We start from the raw sequence: 23,792 nt of genomic DNA, 5'->3' as shown, positions 1-23,792 counted from the left end.
AACCCCCCCGCACCCCCGGAAGGGTAGACACTAAGTGGGCAGAATGGGGAGAATTTCCACGACGATCGCGGGTCCCTGTGTAGGGGGCGGAGCTTAATGACGTGATTCTTCATGAGCGTCAATTTACCACAAAGGGGGTGGGGCTTAATTATGCAAACCGTCAGGCCCCGCCCCCATCGCAACCCACCTGCTTCTCCCAGGGAGGAGAACAAAAAGGTAGGCAGGTTTGCCCCAAACACTGCAACATGTCAATCATGCTGATGCTTGGGGATCTGTGAGCGAGATCGCAGCGCAGTTTTCCGATAATCTGAAAACTGGATTCGTTAATACCCTTACTAGCGTCAGGACCTGAATCAGGCCCACTAACAGTCCAGGTTATAAAGGATAGCCATGAGGACAAATGGTTCAATCAAAATGATGAAGGTACTTAATCTACCCCACCTATGCCCATGCATGGATGTAATTAAAACCTGGACTGTTATTGTGTCCCGGGGACCGAGGTTGAGAAGCACTGACCTAGGCGATAATGGTATTTTGCTTTGTATCTATGCTGTGGCTTTATGCAGTTCAGTTGTTTTGCATTCAGTTGTTGCCTTTTTCTGAGGTCTATGACTTGGAGCAGCCTGTGGAGTCAGTAAACAGTGCGGCCGGATGTGCTATAACAGATGAGCTGTGCAGTGTCACTGGCTCGCCCCCTTGTGGAGGTCACGGATTCTGTATAAGTGAATGGAATTCTGCCAAATGTAACTGTCATCCCGGTTACTACGGGGAACACTGTGATACAGGTAAGGAAATGAGTCCCACCAGTCCGCATTCTCTGTAACAATATACAGTGTACTGTATGTTTCCTCATTAGTGTCAGTGCTTCTTTAGCTATATATCCTTAAACATGCTGGGTCAGACAAGGTCATCATTTGTATTGCTTAGCAAAATCAGCCATTGCCATGCATGGGAAATTATATTTTTGTATCATATGACTCACAGATGGATGCAATGCCAAAGTTTTCGCAAATAACCATTTTATTTTAATTCACACTGTGGCCCTGATTCAGAGCCGGACGCTCTGACAGAGCGCTCACTCTGAATCAGGGCCGTCCTTCTTGTTTTTCAGAGCGGCCTCCTGGCCGCTCACATAGCTGTGGGTGAACACCCACAGCTATAGCGAGCGGCCAGGAAGATGGTCGCGATGGTCAAGACCATCGCGACCATCGGGCTTGCGACGAGACCCTTGTGGTAGGGTCTCGTTGCTGCAAGCCCCAGAGAGCTTCCGGCTCTAACAGAGCCGAAAGCACTCCCACTGACATCACTTGTGATGTCAGTGGGGCCGGCCCCAGATGGTAGGCGTTCCCATGGGAACGCCTCCGTCTGGGCAGCCACTCCCCCGGCCCGCCCACCAAAGGGGCGTGCTGTCACTCAACATCGACAGCTCGCCCCCTTTGGTACGAGACCCAGAGCGGCGGATTGCTCGGCACCGTCGTGCGCATGCGCACTGGGCCACCATCGACCCGCTTGTGAGCGCATAGCGCTCGCAAGCAAGTCTGAATCAGGCCCTGTGTACACTGGTGGCCAAAATTGTGGACACATTTTGAAATTTGAATGTTCTTCAACTTTGAATGCTTATAAAAACTTTTTCACTTTACGCAATGATTCATATGTCAAATGAAAGGAAATTTAATGCTGAATTCAACACAATAAACAGAGGTCAAATATTTGCATTACAAGGGAAGTTATGCTACTTTCAGTCAGATAAAGAAGCACAGATGCGTTAGATTCAAGAAGCGGATTGTAGTAACAGCTACTACCAGCCAATCGGAATCGTTGTTCTGAGGACCAATCAGCTGTTGTTTATAAGCAGGTGCAAGGTCATGTTCAAAGGTGGGAAAGGTCAGTTTGGCGGTTTCATTTTGCAGAATAAAGTTGGTTATTGAAGTGCAATTATGGTTGGATGTTTGTGTGTATTGTTTAGTGCTAACAACGGTGTAAGAAATAAATACAACAATGTCGTCCAGGCAAAGTGGTGACTGGTCACCCAGGAAGAGATCCAGGATTGTGGTGTTACGTGATAATGGTCTTTCGTATGCAGCAATTGTGAGAGAAGTTGGTGGGAATGTGACAACATCAGGAGTACGAAAGTTTTGTTTACGCCATCAGGAAACACAATCTATACAAAACAAAGAAGGAAAAGGCCGGAAAACAGCTGTCAATGATAGGAGAATAAAACGAATTTGCGTCAGGGCCAGATGGATGTCATCTGCGGCCATTAGCAGTGACCTGAGTGCAAATGGTGTTTTTGTCAGTGCAAGAAAGGAACGGAGAAGACTATTGGAGGTTGGCCTAAAAGGTAGGATTCCCCCCAAAAAAGCCATTGCTGAATAAAAAGCAGTGGCAGAAATGAGTACAGTGGGCACAAGAACACATTGCATGGACAGAAGGTCAGTGGAAACAAGTTATATGGAGTGACGAAACTAAGATATCGATATTAGGCCGTGATGGGAGAAAATATTGGAGACGTCGCATCGGGGAAGAGGTACACCCAGATTGCATTCAAGCGACAACAAAGAATCCTACGTGTTATGATCTGGGCATGTATGACAGCAGATGCTGTAGGCCGCCTTTATGTCATAGATGGCACACTGAACAGCAGAAAGTACATTGACACCATCCTACAACCAAAACTTCTACCTTCTATCAGAGATTTTTTTCCAGATATTGCCCCATTTTTTTCCCATCAGGATTCAGCTCCCTGCCACACTGCACGGATATGCAAACAGTGATTCACGGAGAATGACATGCAGGTGCTGGGATGGCCAGCAAACCGCCTAGACCTGAACCCCATAGAACATTTGTGGTTCAGTTTGAAAAAACTGGTACATCTGAGGCGCCCATCCAATAAAAGACAATTAATTGAGGCTATAATTGTCTCATGGCACCACATAAAAAAGAAGGAAGAGCTCCAACATTGGTTGGCTCAATGCCACGTCGCTGTGCTGCTGTCTTGAAAAATAAAGGATACCCAACGAAATACTGATAGGACAGTAACATCATAAGTACACAGGGATTTTCACCCTAAGTGTTGTTTTCACGGCATAACTTCCCTTGTAATGCAAATATTTGACCTCTGTTTATTGTGTTGAATTCAACATTAAATTTCCTTTCATTTGATACATGAATCATTGCACTGCATGAAGTGTAACGGTTTTTATAAGCATTCGAAGCTGAAAAACATTCAAATTTCAAAAAGTGTCCGCAATTTTGGCCACCACTGTAATGTGCCGTGATGGTCCTGCGCCGGCGTTCACTTTGAGGATTTATTTGCAAAGTGATTGACAGGCAGGGACCATTTGTGGGTGGCAACAGGGGGAGCTGGCGACTCAAAAAAGCTAGCATGTTGCGACCATTTTCTGGGCATCACAGCCTGCGATCCCGTACGCAGTAGTGAAGGCTGCGGCGTTTCATTTCCGACGGCCATTCTGAGTAATCCACAGTGCTACTCAGAAGTTCAATGATCGACCGATGTGCGACTGATGGCTGCGTCTTTGTAAGCAAGCGGCGGATCTGAGATGTCGCAGGTGGGCGTGTCAATGCAAGTCCCGGGGCCTGCCACATTTGCATATTTTTACACAGCCTCTGCGTAAAAAGACGCCGCAGCAGCGCCATTTGCATCCATTCCTGAATCAGGCCCAATATGAGGTCACAATGCATACTCACCTTTTTGGTCTCCTTTGGGGGATTGGCCAAAATTTGTGAGTGTCCCAGACGTCACGGGAGAGTATGCAAAACAAGTATGGTCCAATGCACTCACAGAGATGCACATTGTACACAGCAGTGAAGCCAATCAGTGATGTCACTAGTAGTGACATCACTGATTGGCTACTAGTTTCCAGTGAGCTGACAAGCTGAATTGTCATCAGTGCATTTATTGTCCACTTTAATCCCTCATGGAAATATTTATTAATGTTTGTTAATGCTATTTAAAAAAAAATTTTTCACTGAGTAGTAACTTATTTTAAATCCAAGTTTCCCTGTCATATTAATGTTTTCAAATTATAGTGTCTAGAAATGTGGCATTGGTATATATTTTTTTATATTATGGACTAATCTCTGGTCATTATAGGTATATGTTCTTAAAGGACAACTAGAAGTGTAAAACGAAATTTCCAAAGATTAAGCTAAAATACATGGGCCTGATACAGAGATACTGGTATTACACAGTCTTTGTACACTGCGGCTGTGCTAAACTATGCATTGCTTTTGTGATCCGCTGCTGCTGAATTATCTGAAGACGCAGCATCGGATCATGGTTCATCTGAGTGACCCTCATGTTAAAATAAATAATGTGGAGGGATTATGGGCTGAGACTGACGCATCTTTTGGCCCGTCTGCGACTTTAGGCAAACGGCATACAGGCTCCTTACCTTGTGTACATCCGAGCGACTGATTGTGCAAGCATTGACACTCCCACTCCCGCGTCCTTATATGGCACCATAGCTTGTACCATGGCAGTTGCAGTTTCTCTGTCTGAGTGTGGTCCCCAACACTCCCATAACACGCCCATAATACGGACCATCTTCGTGCGTGCTCTAAGCGACCTCCCTGTCACTGTCTAGGAATGCTTTCAACACATTTGCGCGTCTCGTGTCCGCCTCTATCGCAGCTACGACTCTGTGTGTGAGTTATGTGGATACATGAGATACATGACATAGAGGCATGCATGGAAGGAAAAACACCCCACTGCATCCGAATCAGCCCCTATGTGATCTGACTGCTTCTTTCCTCCTGTTCCTTATATCCTTGTAACAAATGAGGGGGCTTCTGCATAAGTTTTCGTTCAGCACCCCGCACCCATTATAGATACACCCCTGCCTTATATCAGGCCTATATCTGTCTGTTTGCACTACTGCCCTTAAATGTATTTAATAATATAGAATCTGACCCCCCAAAAAATAGTTTATTAAAGGACAGTTCTACAAGCAGAATATGCTCCTCTGACATCAACAACTAGAAGAAGATATTAACATGTCACATAACATGAATTGATGGAAATGTAAAATAGGCTGCCTATGTTAATACTATTAGATTATAATTGTGCTACGTTTTTGCCAGCTCTACAGGAATGGACCTTTGAAAGAGGAAGTTGGGTCCATCTTGTAATCCATCATTCTCTCAGCCCGCACAGTACACACGTACAGCTTATGCTTCGCACACGAGTGTCTTCTTCTACTATCCTCCACTTGGCTTCAAAAGACAGATCTTCTTTCCTGCGGCTGGAGGTGAGACATGTGGAACCCGCCAGTTAGGTCCCCAAATCTGAATAAATCGCCAGTAACCACATGTATGTGATTTAGGCTGGATGATATATAATGTTGATGTTTGAATGGAAGATTAGTGAAGGGTATCAACAGGGGCATTTTAAGAGATGAGGAGGCCTGTGTGCAGCCTCCGTTTGGCCCCCCTCCTTTCTGTCAGCTAAGTAGATTGCGGCTTCATACCAGAATCTAATGTGCATGCGCTGGTCTCTGGGAAAATGGCACCCGGGGACATTTTTCCTGCGTGTGCGCGAGTCACTGGGAAAATGGATGCCATTTTCCCTGTGATTTTTTGGTAAGTACTACTAAATATGGGTGCAGGGTGTGCGGTGTGGGCCCCCCTAGACCCAGGGGCCCATGTGCACCGCACCCCTCCCATTATAAATGCGCCCCTGGGTATCAAGCTTAAAACACAAACCCTTTATAACTAGAAAAGGGACTCGGCATATGCCAGGTCCCCTCAGTCTGCCCCGCTCAGGCCTGCCCCCTCTCTATCTGCTGCTCTGACCCATCTCTGTCCCGCTACACCTCCGTCTCTGCTGCTCAGTCCCACCCTCTCCGCTCAGGGCTGTAGAGAGCCTGGCCGTCCCGGCTACTGGCAAGGAGTGTGGCCTAATGTAAGGACATCTCCTTACAAAAAATTATATTTGCAGAATGCCATTGTGTCCCTCAGCCAGACGATCAGTGCAATCGCTCTCCCCCCTCCTACCAAGTGCAGGCAGAGGAGACTGGTTTTTTTTTAGGGGTTAGGGCTATGACACTTACCTAATTGGGTCGGAATTCTGACTTTCGGGATGCCGCTGTCGGTATTCTGACTGCTAGGATCCCATATCCAACACAAATGGGAGAGAGATATATCAAACCTTCTAAACAGGAAACGTAGAGAAGTTGACTGTAGCAACTAATCAGATTCTTCCTATCTTTTTATGGAATGAACTAAATCAATGATAGCTCGAAACTGATTAGTTGCAATGGCCAACAGTTTCTCTTGTCCTCTTTAGAAGGTTCAATACTCTTGAGCCAAATGACAGCTGCCTCCTGAGTGGACGTTTGCCTCAGTCATTCATGTAAACGTCCTTCAGTTTTCCTCTAGTCACCAGGAAAATGGCTGCCAGAAACAGACTTTAAGCTGTAGAAACAGGCTTTAAGTTAGACATTTATAGTAGTTTAACAGAATATTGGATAGGAAATTGTGCAAGATTTATTTAAAAAATAAATAAAGATTTAGCAACTGTTTTGTATTTTCCCCTACAGAGAAAAGCACAGTATTAACCATACTATCCTACTCTCCCAGAAGGTGCGGGAGACTCCCGAATTTGGGAGCTGTCCCCCGGACCCAGGAAGAGTTGGTGGCCCTCCTGCAGCCTTCCTACTTTCTAACGTAGTGGGAACTATGGAAAGGATAATGCTGCGGGTACACGGACTGGGGCTGTACATCATCCCTGGCAGTCCGCCCTGTGCGCATGCTCTCTCTAAGGGGGCGTGCCACAAGTCACAGGGGCCTGGCCGCGCGGCATGCCCCCCTCTTATATTTGCAGAATGCCATTGTGTCCCTCAGCAAGGGGCAGATCCAGGGGGAGGCGATCAGTGCAATCGCTCTCCCCCGTCCTACCAAGTGCAGGCAGAGGAGACTGTTTTTTTAGGGGTTAGGGCTATGACACTTACCTAATTGGGTCTGGATTCTGTCGGGATCCCGTACCCAACCCTTGATGACCACTGTATCTGTATACATACCTCCCAACATGACCCTCTCCAGGAGGGACACAATGCTCTGGTCCTGGACTTCCCTGGTAATTTATGATTGGTGGCGGCTCCAGAGGTGAGGCTGCAGTACAGTCCAAAATTCAAATAGGGGAGTCACACCAACTGCCACTGAGTCCCAGCCAGTGATGTTTGGCAGCGTGTGAAATGACAGTTGGTGTGTCTCCCCTATTTGAATTTTGAACTGTGCTGCAGCCCAGCCTCTTACCTGGGAAGTCCAGGACCAGAGCATTGTGTCCCTCCTGGAGAGGGTCATGTTGGGAGGTATGTACAGTATATAACATTATACTTTCTGTGTATTTTTGTCTCCTGCAGATTGCTGGAGGACATTTTGCTGTCTACTTCAACTTTGGAGAGCGAAACCACATGATCAGACTTCCAGATCTGCGAATAGATCACGGGCAGTGGACGCTTCTGAACATGGAGCGTTATGGCAATGTGTTCACATTACGTATTGACAGAGGGGGTGGTGCCCGCGAAGTAACATCTGTTATTGGGAGAAACTGGCTGTTTGATGCTGACACATCCAGTGTGTTGCTAGGAAACAGCTTGCCGCAACAAGCGGAGAATGGTTTTCAGGGTAAGTGTCACTGTGTAGTCATTATAGTACAGATCCAACACAAATGGGAGAGAGATGTATCAAACCTAAACAGGAAAAGTAGAGAAGTTGACTATAGCAACTAATCAGATTCTTCCTATCTTTTTATGGAATGAACTAAATCAATGATAGCTCGAAGCTGATTAGTTGCAATGGCCATCATTTCCTCTTGTCCTCTTTAGAAGGTTCAATACTCTTGAGTCAAATGACAGCTGGCTCCTGATTGGACGTTTGCCTCAGTCATTCATGTAAACGTCCTTCAGTTTTCCTCTAGTCACCAGGAAAATGGCTGCCAGAAACAGACTTTAAGCGTTAGAAACAGGCTTTAAGTTAGACATATATATATCTGTAGTTTAACAGAATATTGGATAGGAAATTGTGCAAGATTTATTTAAAAAATAAATAAAGATTTCGCAACTGTTTTGTATTTTCCAATACAGAGAAAAGCACAGTATTACCCATACTATCCTACTCTCCCAGAAGGTGCAGGAGACTCCCGAATTTGGGAGCTGACCCCCGGACCCAGAAAGAGTTGGTGGCCCTCCTGCAGCCTGCCTACTTCCTAACGAAGTGGGAACTATGGAAAGGATATTGCTGCGAGTACACGGACTGGGGCTGTACATCATCCCTGGCAGTCCGTCCTGTGCGCACGCTCTCTTGAAGGGGGCGTGCCACAAGTCACAGGGGCCTGGCCGCGTGGCACGCCCCCCTCTCTTCCCGGACCACTGACGCCACCCCTTCCCTCCCCCTGACCGAATATCATGTATCCGGTGGTGTGGAGTGGAGGAAGGGGGTACTTCCACCCTCCTCGTACCGGCTCTGACACCATCGGCCCTTCTAGCAAATGCCAGAAGTGCCCGATGGTCAGTCCAGCCCTGTCACTGGGCCTCACCCCCATCTCCAATCCGCTGCATCTCTCCTCTGGGCTTCTCCTGGAGGAGACAGTGCAAAAGTAGGCAAGTATAGTATTACCATGGTAAACAACCCATTTACCAGGGAGTTTAAGGGCCAAACTCAATTAGCCTCAAAGGGCTAAAAACCCGCGATGCAGTGCCCAGGGCTATTCAATTACTGCCCACTGCACGCGGATTTCTGTTCACCTCCTCCTGAGGCTCGAACAGACGTCCGCGTTATATAGGGTTTTCTGCTATTATTGCAGCAGCCGCAAACGTTTTAAGCCATAGCTCCTATTACTTATCCCGGAATCCATGGGTTAAGGCGAGTTAGCAGCAGACTTACCGCGCGATTAAAAAAGCTCTTGCTTGAATAGCCTCAGGCGTAAAAGTCTGAGGCTATCGCCCTACTCCCCGCGCGGTAAATGAATGAGTCCCTAAGATTTACTAAAGCCTATATAAAGGACAAATGGAGGTGTTGCTGATTGCAACCAATCAGACTATAACTTTCATTTATCTAGTACATTCCAGAAAATTATAGCAAGATCAAGATTGGTTGCTACGGCAACACTTGTTTTAGTTTTTTAGTATCTCTACTTAACCTACTCCTGGTCATAATCCAATGCCAGTTTCGTAAGTGTTGGATTGCTAGGTCAACCTGACACAGGTGAAACGTACAGCCTGCAAAACTATGCAGTGCTGAATACACGTGTATACTGTGTCTGGTTTTAAATGGCTTACTGGACAAACTCCTAGTTAATATAGCATGTGTTATTAATTTACCTTTCAGAGACACTTGCTGAACTTTGCTTTTAGGTGTCTGCAAATAACGCCATGCTCAGAGGTGTTTATTTACATTTCATCAGGCTTGGAACAGGATGGGAATATAATGTTCCTGAGCTGTAGGCTGGAGCAACAACAGCAATGATCTCTTGTGTATTGTCTGTTTAATGGATGAGTGTTTATATCCTGAGAATGTCGCTTTTGTGAACAGGATGCCTGCGTGACCTGCGCCTCAATGGGCACTGGCTGCCATTGGGTGAAGAGGGGAACGAGTACGGCTCTGTGGCCAGCGTGCAGGGAGTCAGCAATGGCTGCCACACTGACGTATGCAGGAGCCTGCCTTGTGCATCTCATCTCATCTGCATCGATCTATGGAGAAAGTATGAGTGCAGGTACGCTGCACCAACACAAATATTGTAAAGTTATATTAGTAATGTAGATGTCCCCAGGCTATTCCTGCTGTGTATGACTGTAGCAGCAGTAGTTATGTGACCAATGACTTGAATGACAAATGCAACATAACCAATGTATTTTCTGGCTGCTTTTGCTGTTATCCTTCATTTACATGGAACCAACGTGTTCCAGGGTACTGTGCAATCGGACAGTTTTATTTAAGCATTTCCCACTGGAGCTTACAGTCTAATTTCCCTGTCACGTACTCTCACACCATGGAAAATTAATCTGCTGCCAGTATGCCTTTGCCCAATGGGAGGAAGCCGGAGCACCACATGGAGAAAATAGCACTCCATGCTGATGAATGCTTGGATTTAAAGGGCCTCAGTGCTTCCTTAATCATAGACTGTGACTGCTTGAAGCTTTAGCTGTGGCTCTCCATGTAGCGTTGTAAGGTTGAATATATTGGGTGCTTTGTGCAGGTAACTGTCTGGAGGGATCTGCTGAATGCCTTATATATGCTTTATTCTAAGGCTGCTAATGTGCGTATGTACAGAAACCTCTGTTTGTTAGTTGGTGCCCACAAGCAAAGTCCTTTTGTTGGCACAAATGTTGAGGCCTATCTGTAGCCAACATGCAGAGAATTTCTGGGCCGAGGCTGATTTCATGAATATATCTGATCAGTTCATCAGAAACTGGCAACATCATTAATATATGATTCATAGTAGCGTGCAAATCAGCCGCAATTGCACTCATACTGTATGCACGGAAATGCGACCACACCGCCCTGTTCCATATGTAATACCTGTCGTCATTATCAGCACGCACCTGTGCCAGCCTTATATCTAGTGCAAGAGATCTATCTGAAATCAGGTGGATTTTTGTGTGCGCACAACTCTGCATAGCGCGTAGTTCCACCTACCCGCCTGTGACACGCCCTCATTCAACTTACCTTACGTGCGACCGCCCCTTTGCAACCAAGTTATGCCCCTGCAGCCAGAAGTGCCTTTGTTGTGTGAGTGACAGGAATACCTAAGGTGGAATATTGAGGTGTGCACTTATCTCATTCTGGTGATAAGGCCAATATATCCAACATTGTATTTGTAACATGAATTCTTCTTGTTCAGATGCCCAGCAGACAAAGTGGAGGTGATGAGTAATGTGACAGAACAGAAGCAGTGTCACCCATCACCCTGCACAAAATGGAGCTGTAAGAACGGGGGCACTTGTGTGGTGCATTCCCAGAATAAATATGTCTGCCAATGCAAGAATGGATACAAGGGGAGGGCCTGTGAGAACACCCAGAACAAGACAGGGAGGACCATCGGTCTGAGCTCAGGATCCATTCTAGCCATCAGTATGTGTCTCCTGATCTTCATAGGTGAGATGGCGGCCATTTTCCTCTTCTGTGGGATGTTTTTTTTATATTTCACCTGTTTTCTCATATAATAGCGCAGAGGCTGTGTTAAAGATAGAATAGAGCTGCTTTAACCAGTCCAGCTCCTTTCTAGCCAGGGGGTCTTAAATTGTGCGCATTGCAATCACGCCGATGCACACAAATGATCAAACTGGCCGGCTGCTAGGGACTGCATCGGCTGCAGCCCCTAGAAGCCGGTAAGGGCTGCCGTAATAGCAGGGGAGTGGCTTCCCATGGGAAGTGTTCTCTGCTATTGCAGTCCGGACGCTTCCCATGGGAAAGTCCTTGTTACTGCCAGACAGTCCCTGCGATTTTACTGGGGGAGCTTCCTTCACCAAAGAAAAATGTATATTCCTGTTGTTGCAGCCTTGTTAGTCTCCTACACAGTATGGAGTCAATGGGGAAGGTCGAAGTTTCGTAAAGGAGGAGTTTACCACATACCCGCAGAACATGAGAGCTGGGAGGACATCAGAGAGAATGTCTTACATTATAATGAAGAGGGTGGAGGAGAGCATGAGCAGGTATGGCCATCACACAGCGCCTTCTGCAGTAAATAATCCCATTTGTACACCTTATAACAAACCCCATGATTTAAAGATTATATTATATATTCATACTGTGCAGTGTCATTGTACTGCAATTAAAGTCACACGTCACAGCAGCTACATTTTTCCTGCACTAATGTGCGTGAGAATACAGCTTAGCAAGACCATTATTCTTTAGCTAATGGTTAAGTAAACAAATGCAGATGTCACTCCCAAAATGGCTGCCAACACTGTACATGCCTCATAAGTGCTCTATAACTTCTAAAAAGCAATGTCACAAGGAAATAATAGTCACTTTTGCTGTTATTTTCAGCGCTGGAAGAAAGCAGACAGACTAAGTGGGACAGTAATCCACAATGATACCAAGGTTGTTGTAAGTAGAAACTGCCTTAATATCCCTGTATTTATGAATATGTATTGGATTTAACTTATTTATTTTTAAATAAAATAAGCTGTCTGTTGATTACACCTCACAAGAACACCAGGCTTTGGCTTTATTTTCTTTCAGGGGAGAAGTTTTCACAAAATACCCACTGAAAATGCCAGCTTGCCGGTCTCTGCAGGCAGCCATTTTTCATGTTTTTGCTGTGACTCCGCCCCTTGACAGTCGGCCATCCCTGAGTTGCAATGACCTGAGTGACCAGGTGAGCACACGGCCAACTAGGAACATGATAGAGCGCGCAGGCGTGGGAGGAGTTAACTCAGGGGACATGATTAATGATTGTGGCAGAGACTGGCATATTCAACATTTACATACTGACTATAATACTGCTGCAGTTCCAGACGCAGGGGAAGCCGCAGCCTGCCATTTGGGGGAGGAGACTAGGACCGTTGTGGAGGCGTGTCGTCTCCGTTTTGTGGGAGTGCCTAGGCCAGTGACTGCGTCTACAGATGCAGATTTACTGGCCTTGGCACCGGAGCTGTGGGTTACTCAGATGGCCGATGCCTGCCCAGTGATCACGATGGTGATCCGATGCTGCGTCTACGGATGAAGCAGCGAATCACAGAAGACGGCTGAGGGCGCCTTTGTACACAATACGCCTCCTGAGCCTTTTGCATATTTTCGCACAGCCGCTGCATACAAAGGCGCAGCGACGGTGCCAATAGCGTCCATGTCTGAATCAGGCCCTAAGACATGGCAGAGGGAGAAAGAATTGAAGCAATCTCTTTGTCAGTGTCCTTCTCTTCTCTAGGCACCTGCCAAAAGGCGAAAGCTAGGGAGACGTACATAAACACCCGTGTGTACACAGCCTAAGGAGGTCTGCTGGATAAGCTTCTGCTATTTACTATGAATTTCTGTGCCTACTTTGTATTAACAAACAGAGGAAAATAAGTATTAAAAGAGTTGATAATATGATTAGTCAGACACAATCGTACCTTACTGTGAGGAAGACATATCCATTGTGACAATCTCTCCAAAATGTAAAGTTATTGGTGAGATCTGAAAATATTTAGGCTTTATGTATAGTGGCATAGGATGTGGTACAGAATATCTGCACAACACATACTAGCCTACTATCCCAAAATGGGCAGCCACCCATAAAAGGAGTCAAGTCTCCCGAGTCCTGCACCGCCCCCCCCTCCCTCCCCTAAACCCCCGTCCCCCGCAGACCATACATATAGTGCAAGTCTAGTGGCAGAGACCATACATATAGTGCAAGTCTAGTGGCAGAGACCATACATATAGTGCAAGTCTAGTGGCAGAGACCATACATATAGTGCAAGTCTAGTGGCAGAGACCATACATATAGTGCAAGTCTAGTGGCAGAGACCATACATATAGTGCAAGTCTAGTGGCAGAGACCATACATATAGTGCAAGTCTAGTGGCAGAGACCATACATATAGTGCAAGTCTAGTGGCAGAGACCATACATATAGTGCAAGTCTAGTAGCAGAGACCATACATATAGTGCAAGTCTAGTGGCAGAGACCATACATATAGTGCAAGTCTAGTGGCAGAGACCATACATATAGTGCAAGTCTAGTGGCAGAGACCATACATATAGTGCAAGTCTAGTAGCAGAGACCATACATATAGTGCAAGTCTAGTAGCAGAGACCATACATATAGTGCAAGTCTAGTGGCAGAGACCATACATATAGTGCAAGTCTAGTGGCAGAGACCATATATATAGTGCAAGTCTAGTGGCAGAGACCATACATATAGTGCAAGTCTAGTGGCAGAGACCATACATATAGTGCAAGTCTAGTGGCAGAGACCATACATATAGTGCAAGTCTAGTAGCAGAGACCATACATATAGTGCAAGTCTAGTGGCAGAGACCATACATATAGTGCAAGTCTAGTGGCAGAGACCATACATATTGTGCAAGTCTAGTGACAGAGACCATATATATAGTGCAAGTCTAGTAGCAGAGACCATACATATAGTGCAAGTCTAGTGGCAGAGACCATACATATAGTGCAAGTCTAGTGACAGAGACCATACATATAGTGCAAGTTGAGTTATACGAGAGGTCACTCGATGTGGAACATTATCAACATAGAGAAAGTTCACGTGTACAGTAACCCAAACCATTCAATCAGATGTACAAATTAGCTGATTGGTTATTGCACACTTAGAGAACAGGCAGAGAGAGAGAGAGATATAGTATTAACCCAGGTTGCATATTGTATTTTGTGTGAATTCAAACTGTGGGTCCCAGAATATGAAAATATGCAAATGCGCGATAACAGCAAATGACCGTAGGAGTTGGAAGAAGGGGGTGTGATATAAAAGGTCAACAGTATAACGGTCGACTGGATCTGAATGTAGACAGTAAAAATGTTGACATGGTCATTAGGTCGACCATCATTCTGTAGACATGTATTTAGGTCAACACAGTCAAATGTCACCGCTTAGCATGTCGACACTACAATCTCAGTACATTGTATAAAGCCTTGGTAAATAGGGGTTCCAGTCAGAATCTTGACAGTCACAATGTATACAGTCAGAATATCAATACCAATAGGTCGACAGTACATTTTTGTGTTATTGTTAGGTTTAAGGTTAAAGTAAGGCAAAAATCTGTTTTTGAACATTTGGTGTTGACAAGTTAAATGTTTACATTATGAACATGTTGACAATGTAATCATGTAGACATTTAGGAATGTCGACATTTTACCCGTTGACCAAATGTCCATGTCGACATTTAGACTGTTGTCAATCAGAACCTGTCAGCAGTTTGGTGTCAACTTTTCACCACACAAGTAAATACTGCATACTAGGTGCATGCTTCCCGTGAGTAGTGCATACGTCAGTGCTAGCAGTCATTGGGCATAATTCATGGTGCATACACACGTACATACTGCATACTAGGTGCATGCTTCCCGTGAGTAGTGCATGCGTCAGTGCTAGCAGTCATTGGGCATAATTCATGGTGCATACACACGTACATACTGCATACTAGGTGCATGCTTCCCGTGAGTAGTGCATATGTCAGTGCTAGCAGTCATTGGGCATAATTCATGGTGCATACACACGTACATACTGCATACTAGGTGCATGCTTCCCGTGAGTAGTGCATACGTCAGTGCTAGCAGTCATTGGGCATAATTCATGGTGCATACACACGTACATACTACATACTAGGTGCATGCTTCCCGTGAGTAGTGCATATGTCAGTGCTAGCAGTCATTGGGCATAATTCATGGTTCATACACACGTACATACTACATACTAGGTGCATGCTTCCCTATGAGTAGTGCATATTCAGTGCTAGCAGTCATTGGGCATAATTCATGGTGCATACACACGTACATACTACATACTAGGTGCATGCTTCCCGTGAGTAGTGCATACGTCAGTGCTAGCAGTCATTGGGCATAATTCATGGTGCATACACACGTACATACTACATACTAGGTGCATGCTTCCCGTGAGTAGTGCATATTCAGTGCTAGCAGTCATTGGGCATAATTCATGGTGCATACACACGTACATACTACATACTAGGTGCATGCTTCCCTATGAGTAGTGCATAGTCAGTGCTAGCAGTCATTGGGCATAATTCATGGTGCATACACACGTACATACTGCATACTAGGTGCATGCTTCCCGTGAGTAGTGCATACGTCAGTGCTAGCAGTCATTGGGCATAATTCATGGTGCATACACACGTACATACTACATACTAGGTGCATGCTTCCCGTGAGTAGTGCATATGTCAGTGCTAGCAGTCATTGGGCATAATTCATGGTGCATACACACATACATACTACATTCTAGGTGCATGCTTCCCGTGAGTAGTGCATATTCAGTGCTAGCAGTCATTGGGCATAATTCATGGTGCATACACACGTACATACTACATACTAGGTGCATGCTTCCCGTGAGTAGTGCATAGTCAGTGCTAGCAGTCATTGGCCATAATTCATGGTGCATACACACGTACATACTGCATACTAGGTGCATGCTGCCCTATGAGTAGTGCATAGTCAGTGCTAGCAGTCATTGGGCATAATTCATGGTGCATACACACCTACATACTGCATACTAGGTGCATGCTTCCCGTGAGTAGTGCATACGTCAGTGCTAGCAGTCATTGGGCATAATTCATGGTGCATACACACGTACATACTGCATACTAGGTGCATGCTTCCCGTGAGTAGTGCATAGTCAGTGCTAGCAGTCATTGGGCATAATTCATGGTGCATACACACGTACATACTACATACTAGGTGCATGCTTCCCTATGAGTAGTGCATAGTCAGTGCTAGCAGTCATTGGGCATAATTCATGGTGCATACACACGTACATACTGCATACTAGGTGCATGCTTCCCATGAGTAGTGCATAGTCAGTGCTAGCAGTCATTGGGCATAATTCATGGTGCATACACACGTACATACTGCATACTAGGTGCATGCTTCCCGTGAGTAGTGCATACGTCAGTGCTAGCAGTCATTGGGCATAATTCATGGTGCATACACACGTACATACTGCATACTAGGTGCATGCTTCCCATGAGTAATGCATACGTCAGTGCTAGCAGTCATTGGCCATAATTCATGGTGCATACACACGTACATACTGCATACTAGGTGCATGCTTCCCTATGAGTAGTGCATAGTCAGTGCTAGCAGTCATTGGGCATAATTCATGGTGCATACACACGTACATACTGCATACTAGGTGCATGCTTCCCGTGAGTAGTGCATACGTCAGTGCTAGCAGTCATTGGGCATAATTCATGGTGCATACACACGTACATACTGCATACTAGGTGCATGCTTCCCGTGAGTAGTGCATAGTCAGTGCTAGCAGTCATTGGGCATAATTCATGGTGCATACACACGTACATACTACATACTAGGTGCATGCTTCCCTATGAGTAGTGCATAGTCAGTGCTAGCAGTCATTGGGCATAATTCATGGTGCATACACACGTACATACTGCATACTAGGTGCATGCTTCCCGTGAGTAGTGCATAGTCAGTGCTAGCAGTCATTGGGCATAATTCATGGTGCATACACACGTACATACTGCATACTAGGTGCATGCTTCCCGTGAGTAGTGCATACGTCAGTGCTAGCAGTCATTGGGCATAATTCATGGTGCATACACACGTACATACTGCATACTAGGTGCATGCTTCCCTATGAGTAGTGCATACGTCAGTGGTAGCAGTCATTGGGCATAATTCATGGTGCATACACACGTGCATACTGCATACTAGGTGCGTGCTTCCCTATGAGTAGTGCATACGTCAGTGCTAGCAGTCATTGGGCATAATTCATGGTGCATACACCCGTACATACTGCATACTAGGTGCGTGCTTCCCTATGAGTAGTGCATACGTCAGTGCTAGCAGTCATTGGGCATAATTCATGGTGCATACACACGTACATACTGCATACTAGGTGCGTGCTTCCCTATGAGTAGTGCATACGTCAGTGCTAGCAGTCATTGGGCATAATTCATGGTGCATACACCCGTACATACTGCATACTAGGTGCATGCTTCCCGTGAGTAGTGCATACGTCAGTGCTAGCAGTCATTGGGCATAATTCATGGTGCATACACACGTACATACTGCATACTAGGTGCATGCTTCCCTATGAGTAGTGCATACGTCAGTGCTAGCAGTCATTGGGCATAATTCATGGTGCATACACACGTACATACTACATACTAGGTGCATGCTTCCCTATGAGTAGTGCATATTCAGTGCTAGCAGTCATTGGGCATAATTCATGGTGCATACACCCGTACATACTGCATACTAGGTGCATGCTTCCCTATGAGTAGTGCATACGTCAGTGCTAGCAGTCATTGGGCATAATTCATGGTGCATACACATGTACATACTGCATACTAGGTGCATGCTTCCCGTGAGTAGTGCATATGTCAGTGCTAGCAGTCATTGGGCATAATTCATGGTGCATACACACGTACATACTACATACTAGGTGCATGCTTCCCGTGAGTAGTGCATATTCAGTGCTAGCAGTCATTGGGCATAATTCATGGTGCATACACACGTACATACTACTTACTAGGTGCATGCTTCCCGTGAGTAGTGCATAGTCAGTGCTAGCAGTCATTGGCCATAATTCATGGTGCATACATACGTACATACTGCATACTAGGTGCATGCTTCCCTATGAGTAGTGCATACGTCAGTGCTAGCAGTCATTGGGCATAATTCAAGGTGCATACACACGTACATACTGCATACTAGGTGCATGCTTCCCTATGAGTAGTGCATACGTCAGTGCTAGCAGTCATTGGGCATAATTCATGGTGCATACACACGTACATACTGCATACTAGGTGCATGCTTCCCGTGAGTAGTGCATACGTCAGTGCTAGCAGTCATTGGGCATAATTCATGGTGCATACACACATACATACTACATTCTAGGTGCATGCTTCCCGTGAGTAGTGCATATTCAGTGCTAGCAGTCATTGGCCATAATTCATGGTGCATACACACGTACATACTGCATACTAGGTGCATGCTTCCCTATGAGTAGTGCATAGTCAGTGCTAGCAGTCATTGGCCATAATTCATGGTGCATACACACGTACATACTGCATACTAGGTGCATGCTTCCCTATGAGTAGTGCATAGTCAGTGCTAGCAGTCATTGGGCATAATTCATGGTGCATACACACCTACATATTGCATACTAGGTGCATGCTTCCCGTGAGTAGTGCATACGTCAGTGCTAGCAGTCATTGGGCATAATTCATGGTGCATACACACGTACATACTGCATACTAGGTGCATGCTTCCCGTGAGTAGTGCATAGTCAGTGCTAGCAGTCATTGGGCATAATTCATGGTGCATACACACGTACATACTACATACTAGGTGCATGCTTCCCTATGAGTAGTGCATAGTCAGTGCTAGCAGTCATTGGGCATAATTCATGGTGCATACACACGTACATACTGCATACTAGGTGCATGCTTCCCGTGAGTAGTGCATAGTCAGTGCTAGCAGTCATTGGGCATAATTCATGGTGCATACACACGTACATACTGCATACTAGGTGCATGCTTCCCGTGAGTAGTGCATAGTCAGTGCTAGCAGTCATTGGGCATAATTCATGGTGCATACACACGTACATACTGCATACTAGGTGCATGCTTCCCGTGAGTAGTGCATAGTCAGTGCTAGCAGTCATTGGGCATAATTCATGGTGCATACACACGTACATACTACATACTAGGTGCATGCTTCCCTATGAGTAGTGCATAGTCAGTGCTAGCAGTCATTGGGCATAATTCATGGTGCATACACACGTACATACTGCATACTAGGTGCATGCTTCCCTATGAGTAGTGCATACGTCAGTGCTAGCAGTCATTGGCCATAATTCATGGTGCATACACACGTACATACTGCATACTAGGTGCATGCTTCCCTATGAGTAGTGCATAGTCAGTGCTAGCAGTCATTGGGCATAATTCATGGTGCATACACACGTACATACTGCATACTAGGTGCATGCTTCCCGTGAGTAGTGCATACGTCAGTGCTAGCAGTCATTGGGCATAATTCATGGTGCATACACACGTACATACTGCATACTAGGTGCATGCTTCCCGTGAGTAGTGCATAGTCAGTGCTAGCAGTCATTGGGCATAATTCATGGTGCATACACACGTACATACTACATACTAGGTGCATGCTTCCCTATGAGTAGTGCATAGTCAGTGCTAGCAGTCATTGGGCATAATTCATGGTGCATACACACGTACATACTGCATACTAGGTGCATGCTTCCCGTGAGTAGTGCATAGTCAGTGCTAGCAGTCATTGGGCATAATTCATGGTGCATACACACGTACATACTGCATACTAGGTGCATGCTTCCCTATGAGTAGTGCATACGTCAGTGCTAGCAGTCATTGGGCATAATTCATGGTGCATACACACGTACATACTACATACTAGGTGCATGCTTCCCGTGAGTAGTGCATAGTCAGTGCTAGCAGTCATTGGGCATAATTCATGGTGCATACACACGTACATACTGCATACTAGGTGCATGCTTCACTATGAGTAGTGCATAGTCAGTGCTAGCAGTCATTGGGCATAATTCATGGTGCATACACACGTACATACTGCATACTAGGTGCATGCTTCCCGTGAGTAGTGCATACGTCAGTGCTAGCAGTCATTGGGCATAATTCATGGTGCATACACACGTACATACTGCATACTAGGTGCATGCTTCCCTATGAATAGTGCATAGTCAGTGCTAGCAGTCATTGGGCATAATTCATGGTGCATACACACGTACATACTGCATACTAGGTGCATGCTTCCCTATGAGTAGTGCATAGTCAGTGCTAGCAGTCATTGGGCATAATTCATGGTGCATACACACGTACATACTGCATACTAGGTGCATGCTTCCCGTGAGTAGTGCATAGTCAGTGCTAGCAGTCAGAGAGATGTGCAGTATGCACACTCACTGCTTAGCATACATCTCAGATGGTTGGGCGCCTGCAGAAGGGCACAATAGGTCCTGCATCCTCCCTACATTGACTGAACTTGAAATGTGTTTCATTCAGGGGTACACTTACAGAGCGCCGGCTTTTGCAAGTCTCAGCAGGTTTAAAACATCACTAATAATTAAAGGAAAACGTAACGCAGGTGTCCTAAGGCGAGCTCAGGGAGGACAGAAAACCCTGTGTGCCCTTCTGCTCCACGGGGGGTTTCTGTTTCAAATTTCAAGGTCCAACCCGCTAAACAACATATATTTTAGGTTTAGGGGTAATATGGGGCTCTCTGCATCAGCTACTCGGCAGCAAAGTTATTCCTACACCAAACCTTGTATACCATATCAGGCCATAAGAATTGGATTAGAGCTAATAATGAGAACGGCTCATTGCTTATCGTTTTCTCTCATTATTTGTTTAGTTCTCATTTGTGTACAACTATCAACAGCAGCGGCGTAACTAGGGTATTTGGAGCCCAGGGAAATGTAAAATTGTTGCCCCCCCCCTATGGGCGTGCGCAGTAGGCGCGCACGGCAAAAATAATAATAAAAAAAATGGGCGTGGTCACTTAAAAATGGGGCGTCAACATGACACACCCCTTTATCGTCACTCTGAACATTCCTTTCCATATGCACCTTAACCCCAGTAGTGTCCCTTATACAGTACCCCCAGTATGCAATGTCCCCAGTTGTGGTCCGTCTTATGCAGGCCCATAGTAGTGCCCCTTATACAGTACCCCCAGTAGTGCTCCCTCTTATGCAGCCCCCAATTAGTTCCCCTTATACAGTACCCCCAGTATGCAATGCCCCCAGTAGTGGTCCCCCCTATGCAGCCCCTCATTAGTTCCCCTTATTCAGGACCCCAGTAGTGGTCCCCCTTATGCAGTGCTCCTTTATATAGTGCCCCCAGCAGTAGTCCCCTCCCTTATGCAGTGCCCCCAGTAGTGGTCCCCCTTATTTAGGCCCCCAGCAGTGATCCCACCTATCCAGTGCCCCCTGTAGTTTTCCTCCCTATTTAGTGCCCCCAGTAGTGGTCCCCTAGTAGTAAGCCCCTGATATAGTGCCCCCAGTAGTAGTTCCCCCCCCCTCCCGATGTGGTGCCCCCAATAGTAGTCCCCTCCAGTTGTAGTCCCCAGTAGTGCCCCACTCCCAGTAGTGGTGCCCCCAGTAGTGGTCCCCCCAATAATGGTGCCCCCAGTAATGCTCCCCCCCTGTAATGGTGCCCCAGTAGTGGTCCCCCCCCGATGTGCAGACACACAACACAAGTAAAAAAAAATACACTTGCCTGAATCCACGCTCCGGCTCCAGCCACTGCTCCCGGCGCCGCACGTCAGTCCTCCCAGGCTGGCGCGCTCTGCATTATGGGAGAGACGTCATGACATCATGACGTCTCTCCCATTACTCACTGCAGGAGCCGGCTCTTGCAGTGGTAGTTCATCAGTCAATGAGAGTCTGTCTGACTCTCATTGGCTGCTGGTTAACACACACATTGCTGCCGCACTGGCGGCGATGTGTGTGTTACTGCACAACCTGAGACTGCCTGCCTCCCACCCTTCTCCTGTCGCCATTGGGTAAGCGCTCAGGGGGAGGGAAGGCCTCGGCAGGGAAGCCTAGCGCTGGTCTTTTGTAAATGTGTAGCGCTGACCGCACACACTGCGCTACACTGCCTAACTAGGGCGGTCAGTACCAGGGCACACGCCCTGCTTGACCCCCCTTAATTACGCCACTGATCAACAGCCCCACCGGTGACAGACACAGTATGTCAGATACAAACAGTTGTTGTTTTTAGTAACTGACCAGAACATTCACCAATTTTGGCAGCTTTGTACCATTTAATATGTTGCTTAAAAACATATATTATCGAACTTGTAAATGTAATGATAACAATCACTAGTGACTTTCTATAACTGACCTGATGTTATTCTCTTTTCAGAATGGATATTACCCTCAGAGACTCAAAAAAACAATAAGAGCAAACACCCATCAACTATGTTCTACCTCAAATGACCCCAGAACTTCAAAGTTGTGTCACAGTTCTGACCATATTCTCAATGTAGATAGATCAGGAGGACCAGTGCATCTTATAGAGGCTGACCATATACCCAATGTAGATAGATCAGGAGGACCAGGGCATCTTATAGAGACTGACCACATACCCAATGTAGATAGATGCAGAGGACCAGGGCATCACGGAAAGGCTAACACCAAGACCAGTGTCCCCTACTTTCAGGCCTACATGTCCCAGATTGTGTTAGCCATGGATAATGATAAGAAAAGCCACCCACCAGATGCCCTCCACACCTACTCTACAGAGGGCGCTGGCTCGGTAGCCGGGAGCCTCAGCTCTCTGTACTCCTCCTGTGCTGATGAAGACTTCAGTTATGAATACCTATGCGAATGGGGATCAAAGTTTGATAGACTCCGAGATCTGTACCAGACGTCAGACCCGCAAGCTAAAGTACCAGCGCAGCATTAATTTAAACTAGACCAGTGGTTCCCAAACTGTGTGCCGTGGCACCCTGGGGTGCCTCAGGGCACTTGCAGGGGTGCCTCGGGTTGGTGGTCCAGTACCAAAAAAAATTATATTTAGTCAGTGCGATAGGCAAGACCAGTGCTAATTACTGCCAATCAAAGAACGTGTGGACAAAAACTAGTGCAGCCCTGTCAACCGCCACATAACAGAACCGAAGGGTGACATAGAAGCACAATTTACTTCATTTAATTTTTTTCTGAATTTTTAAATAAGAAACTTTTGGCTCAGGGGTGCTGTGCAAAAATGCTGATAACTCTAGTGCGACATGAGTCAAAAAAGTTTGGAAACTTTTTTATATGGATTGTACAATAAACGTATTAGGAGAAAGCATGTTTCCATGACAGTGATTTGGATGTGTCTTTCTTCATTTCACGTGTACTATGAGGGTCTGATTCGGCAAGGAACACTGGCCCTGATTCAGAGCCGGACGCTCTGACAGAGCACTCGCTCTGAATCAGGGCCGTCCTGAATTTTTAGAGCGGCCTCCTGGCCGCTCGTATAGCTGTGGGTGACCACCCACAGCTATAGCGAGCGGCCAGGAAGATGGTCGCAATGGTCAAGACCATCACGACCATCGGGCTTGCGACGAGACCCTAGTGGTAGG

General features: G+C 46.2%; 1 protein-coding gene across 1 annotated transcript in view; it reads left to right on the top strand.

The window, feature by feature from the left end:
- LOC148524892 (neural-cadherin-like) overlaps positions 1-23,447 on the top strand; it is a 148,145-nt gene extending 124,698 nt beyond the window's left edge. The window contains exons 27-34 of the mRNA XM_088471349.1: positions 605-785; positions 5,104-5,270; positions 7,383-7,647; positions 9,553-9,733; positions 10,862-11,115; positions 11,518-11,672; positions 12,010-12,069; positions 22,589-23,447. Coding sequence (XP_088327475.1) covers positions 605-785; positions 5,104-5,270; positions 7,383-7,647; positions 9,553-9,733; positions 10,862-11,115; positions 11,518-11,672; positions 12,010-12,069; positions 22,589-23,131 — 1,806 coding nt within the window. The 3' untranslated portion in view covers positions 23,132-23,447. The remainder of the gene's footprint in view (positions 1-604; positions 786-5,103; positions 5,271-7,382; positions 7,648-9,552; positions 9,734-10,861; positions 11,116-11,517; positions 11,673-12,009; positions 12,070-22,588) is intronic.
- The last annotated feature ends 345 nt before the right edge of the window (positions 23,448-23,792 follow it).

This window comes from Taudactylus pleione, unplaced genomic scaffold (genome assembly GCF_031769625.1).
Source record: "Taudactylus pleione unplaced genomic scaffold, aTauple2 ptg000114l, whole genome shotgun sequence".
Classification (NCBI taxonomy): domain Eukaryota; kingdom Metazoa; phylum Chordata; class Amphibia; order Anura; family Myobatrachidae; genus Taudactylus; species Taudactylus pleione.
The sequence above is the reverse complement of the archived record's forward strand: the minus strand, read 5'-3'. Positions and strand labels throughout refer to the sequence as shown.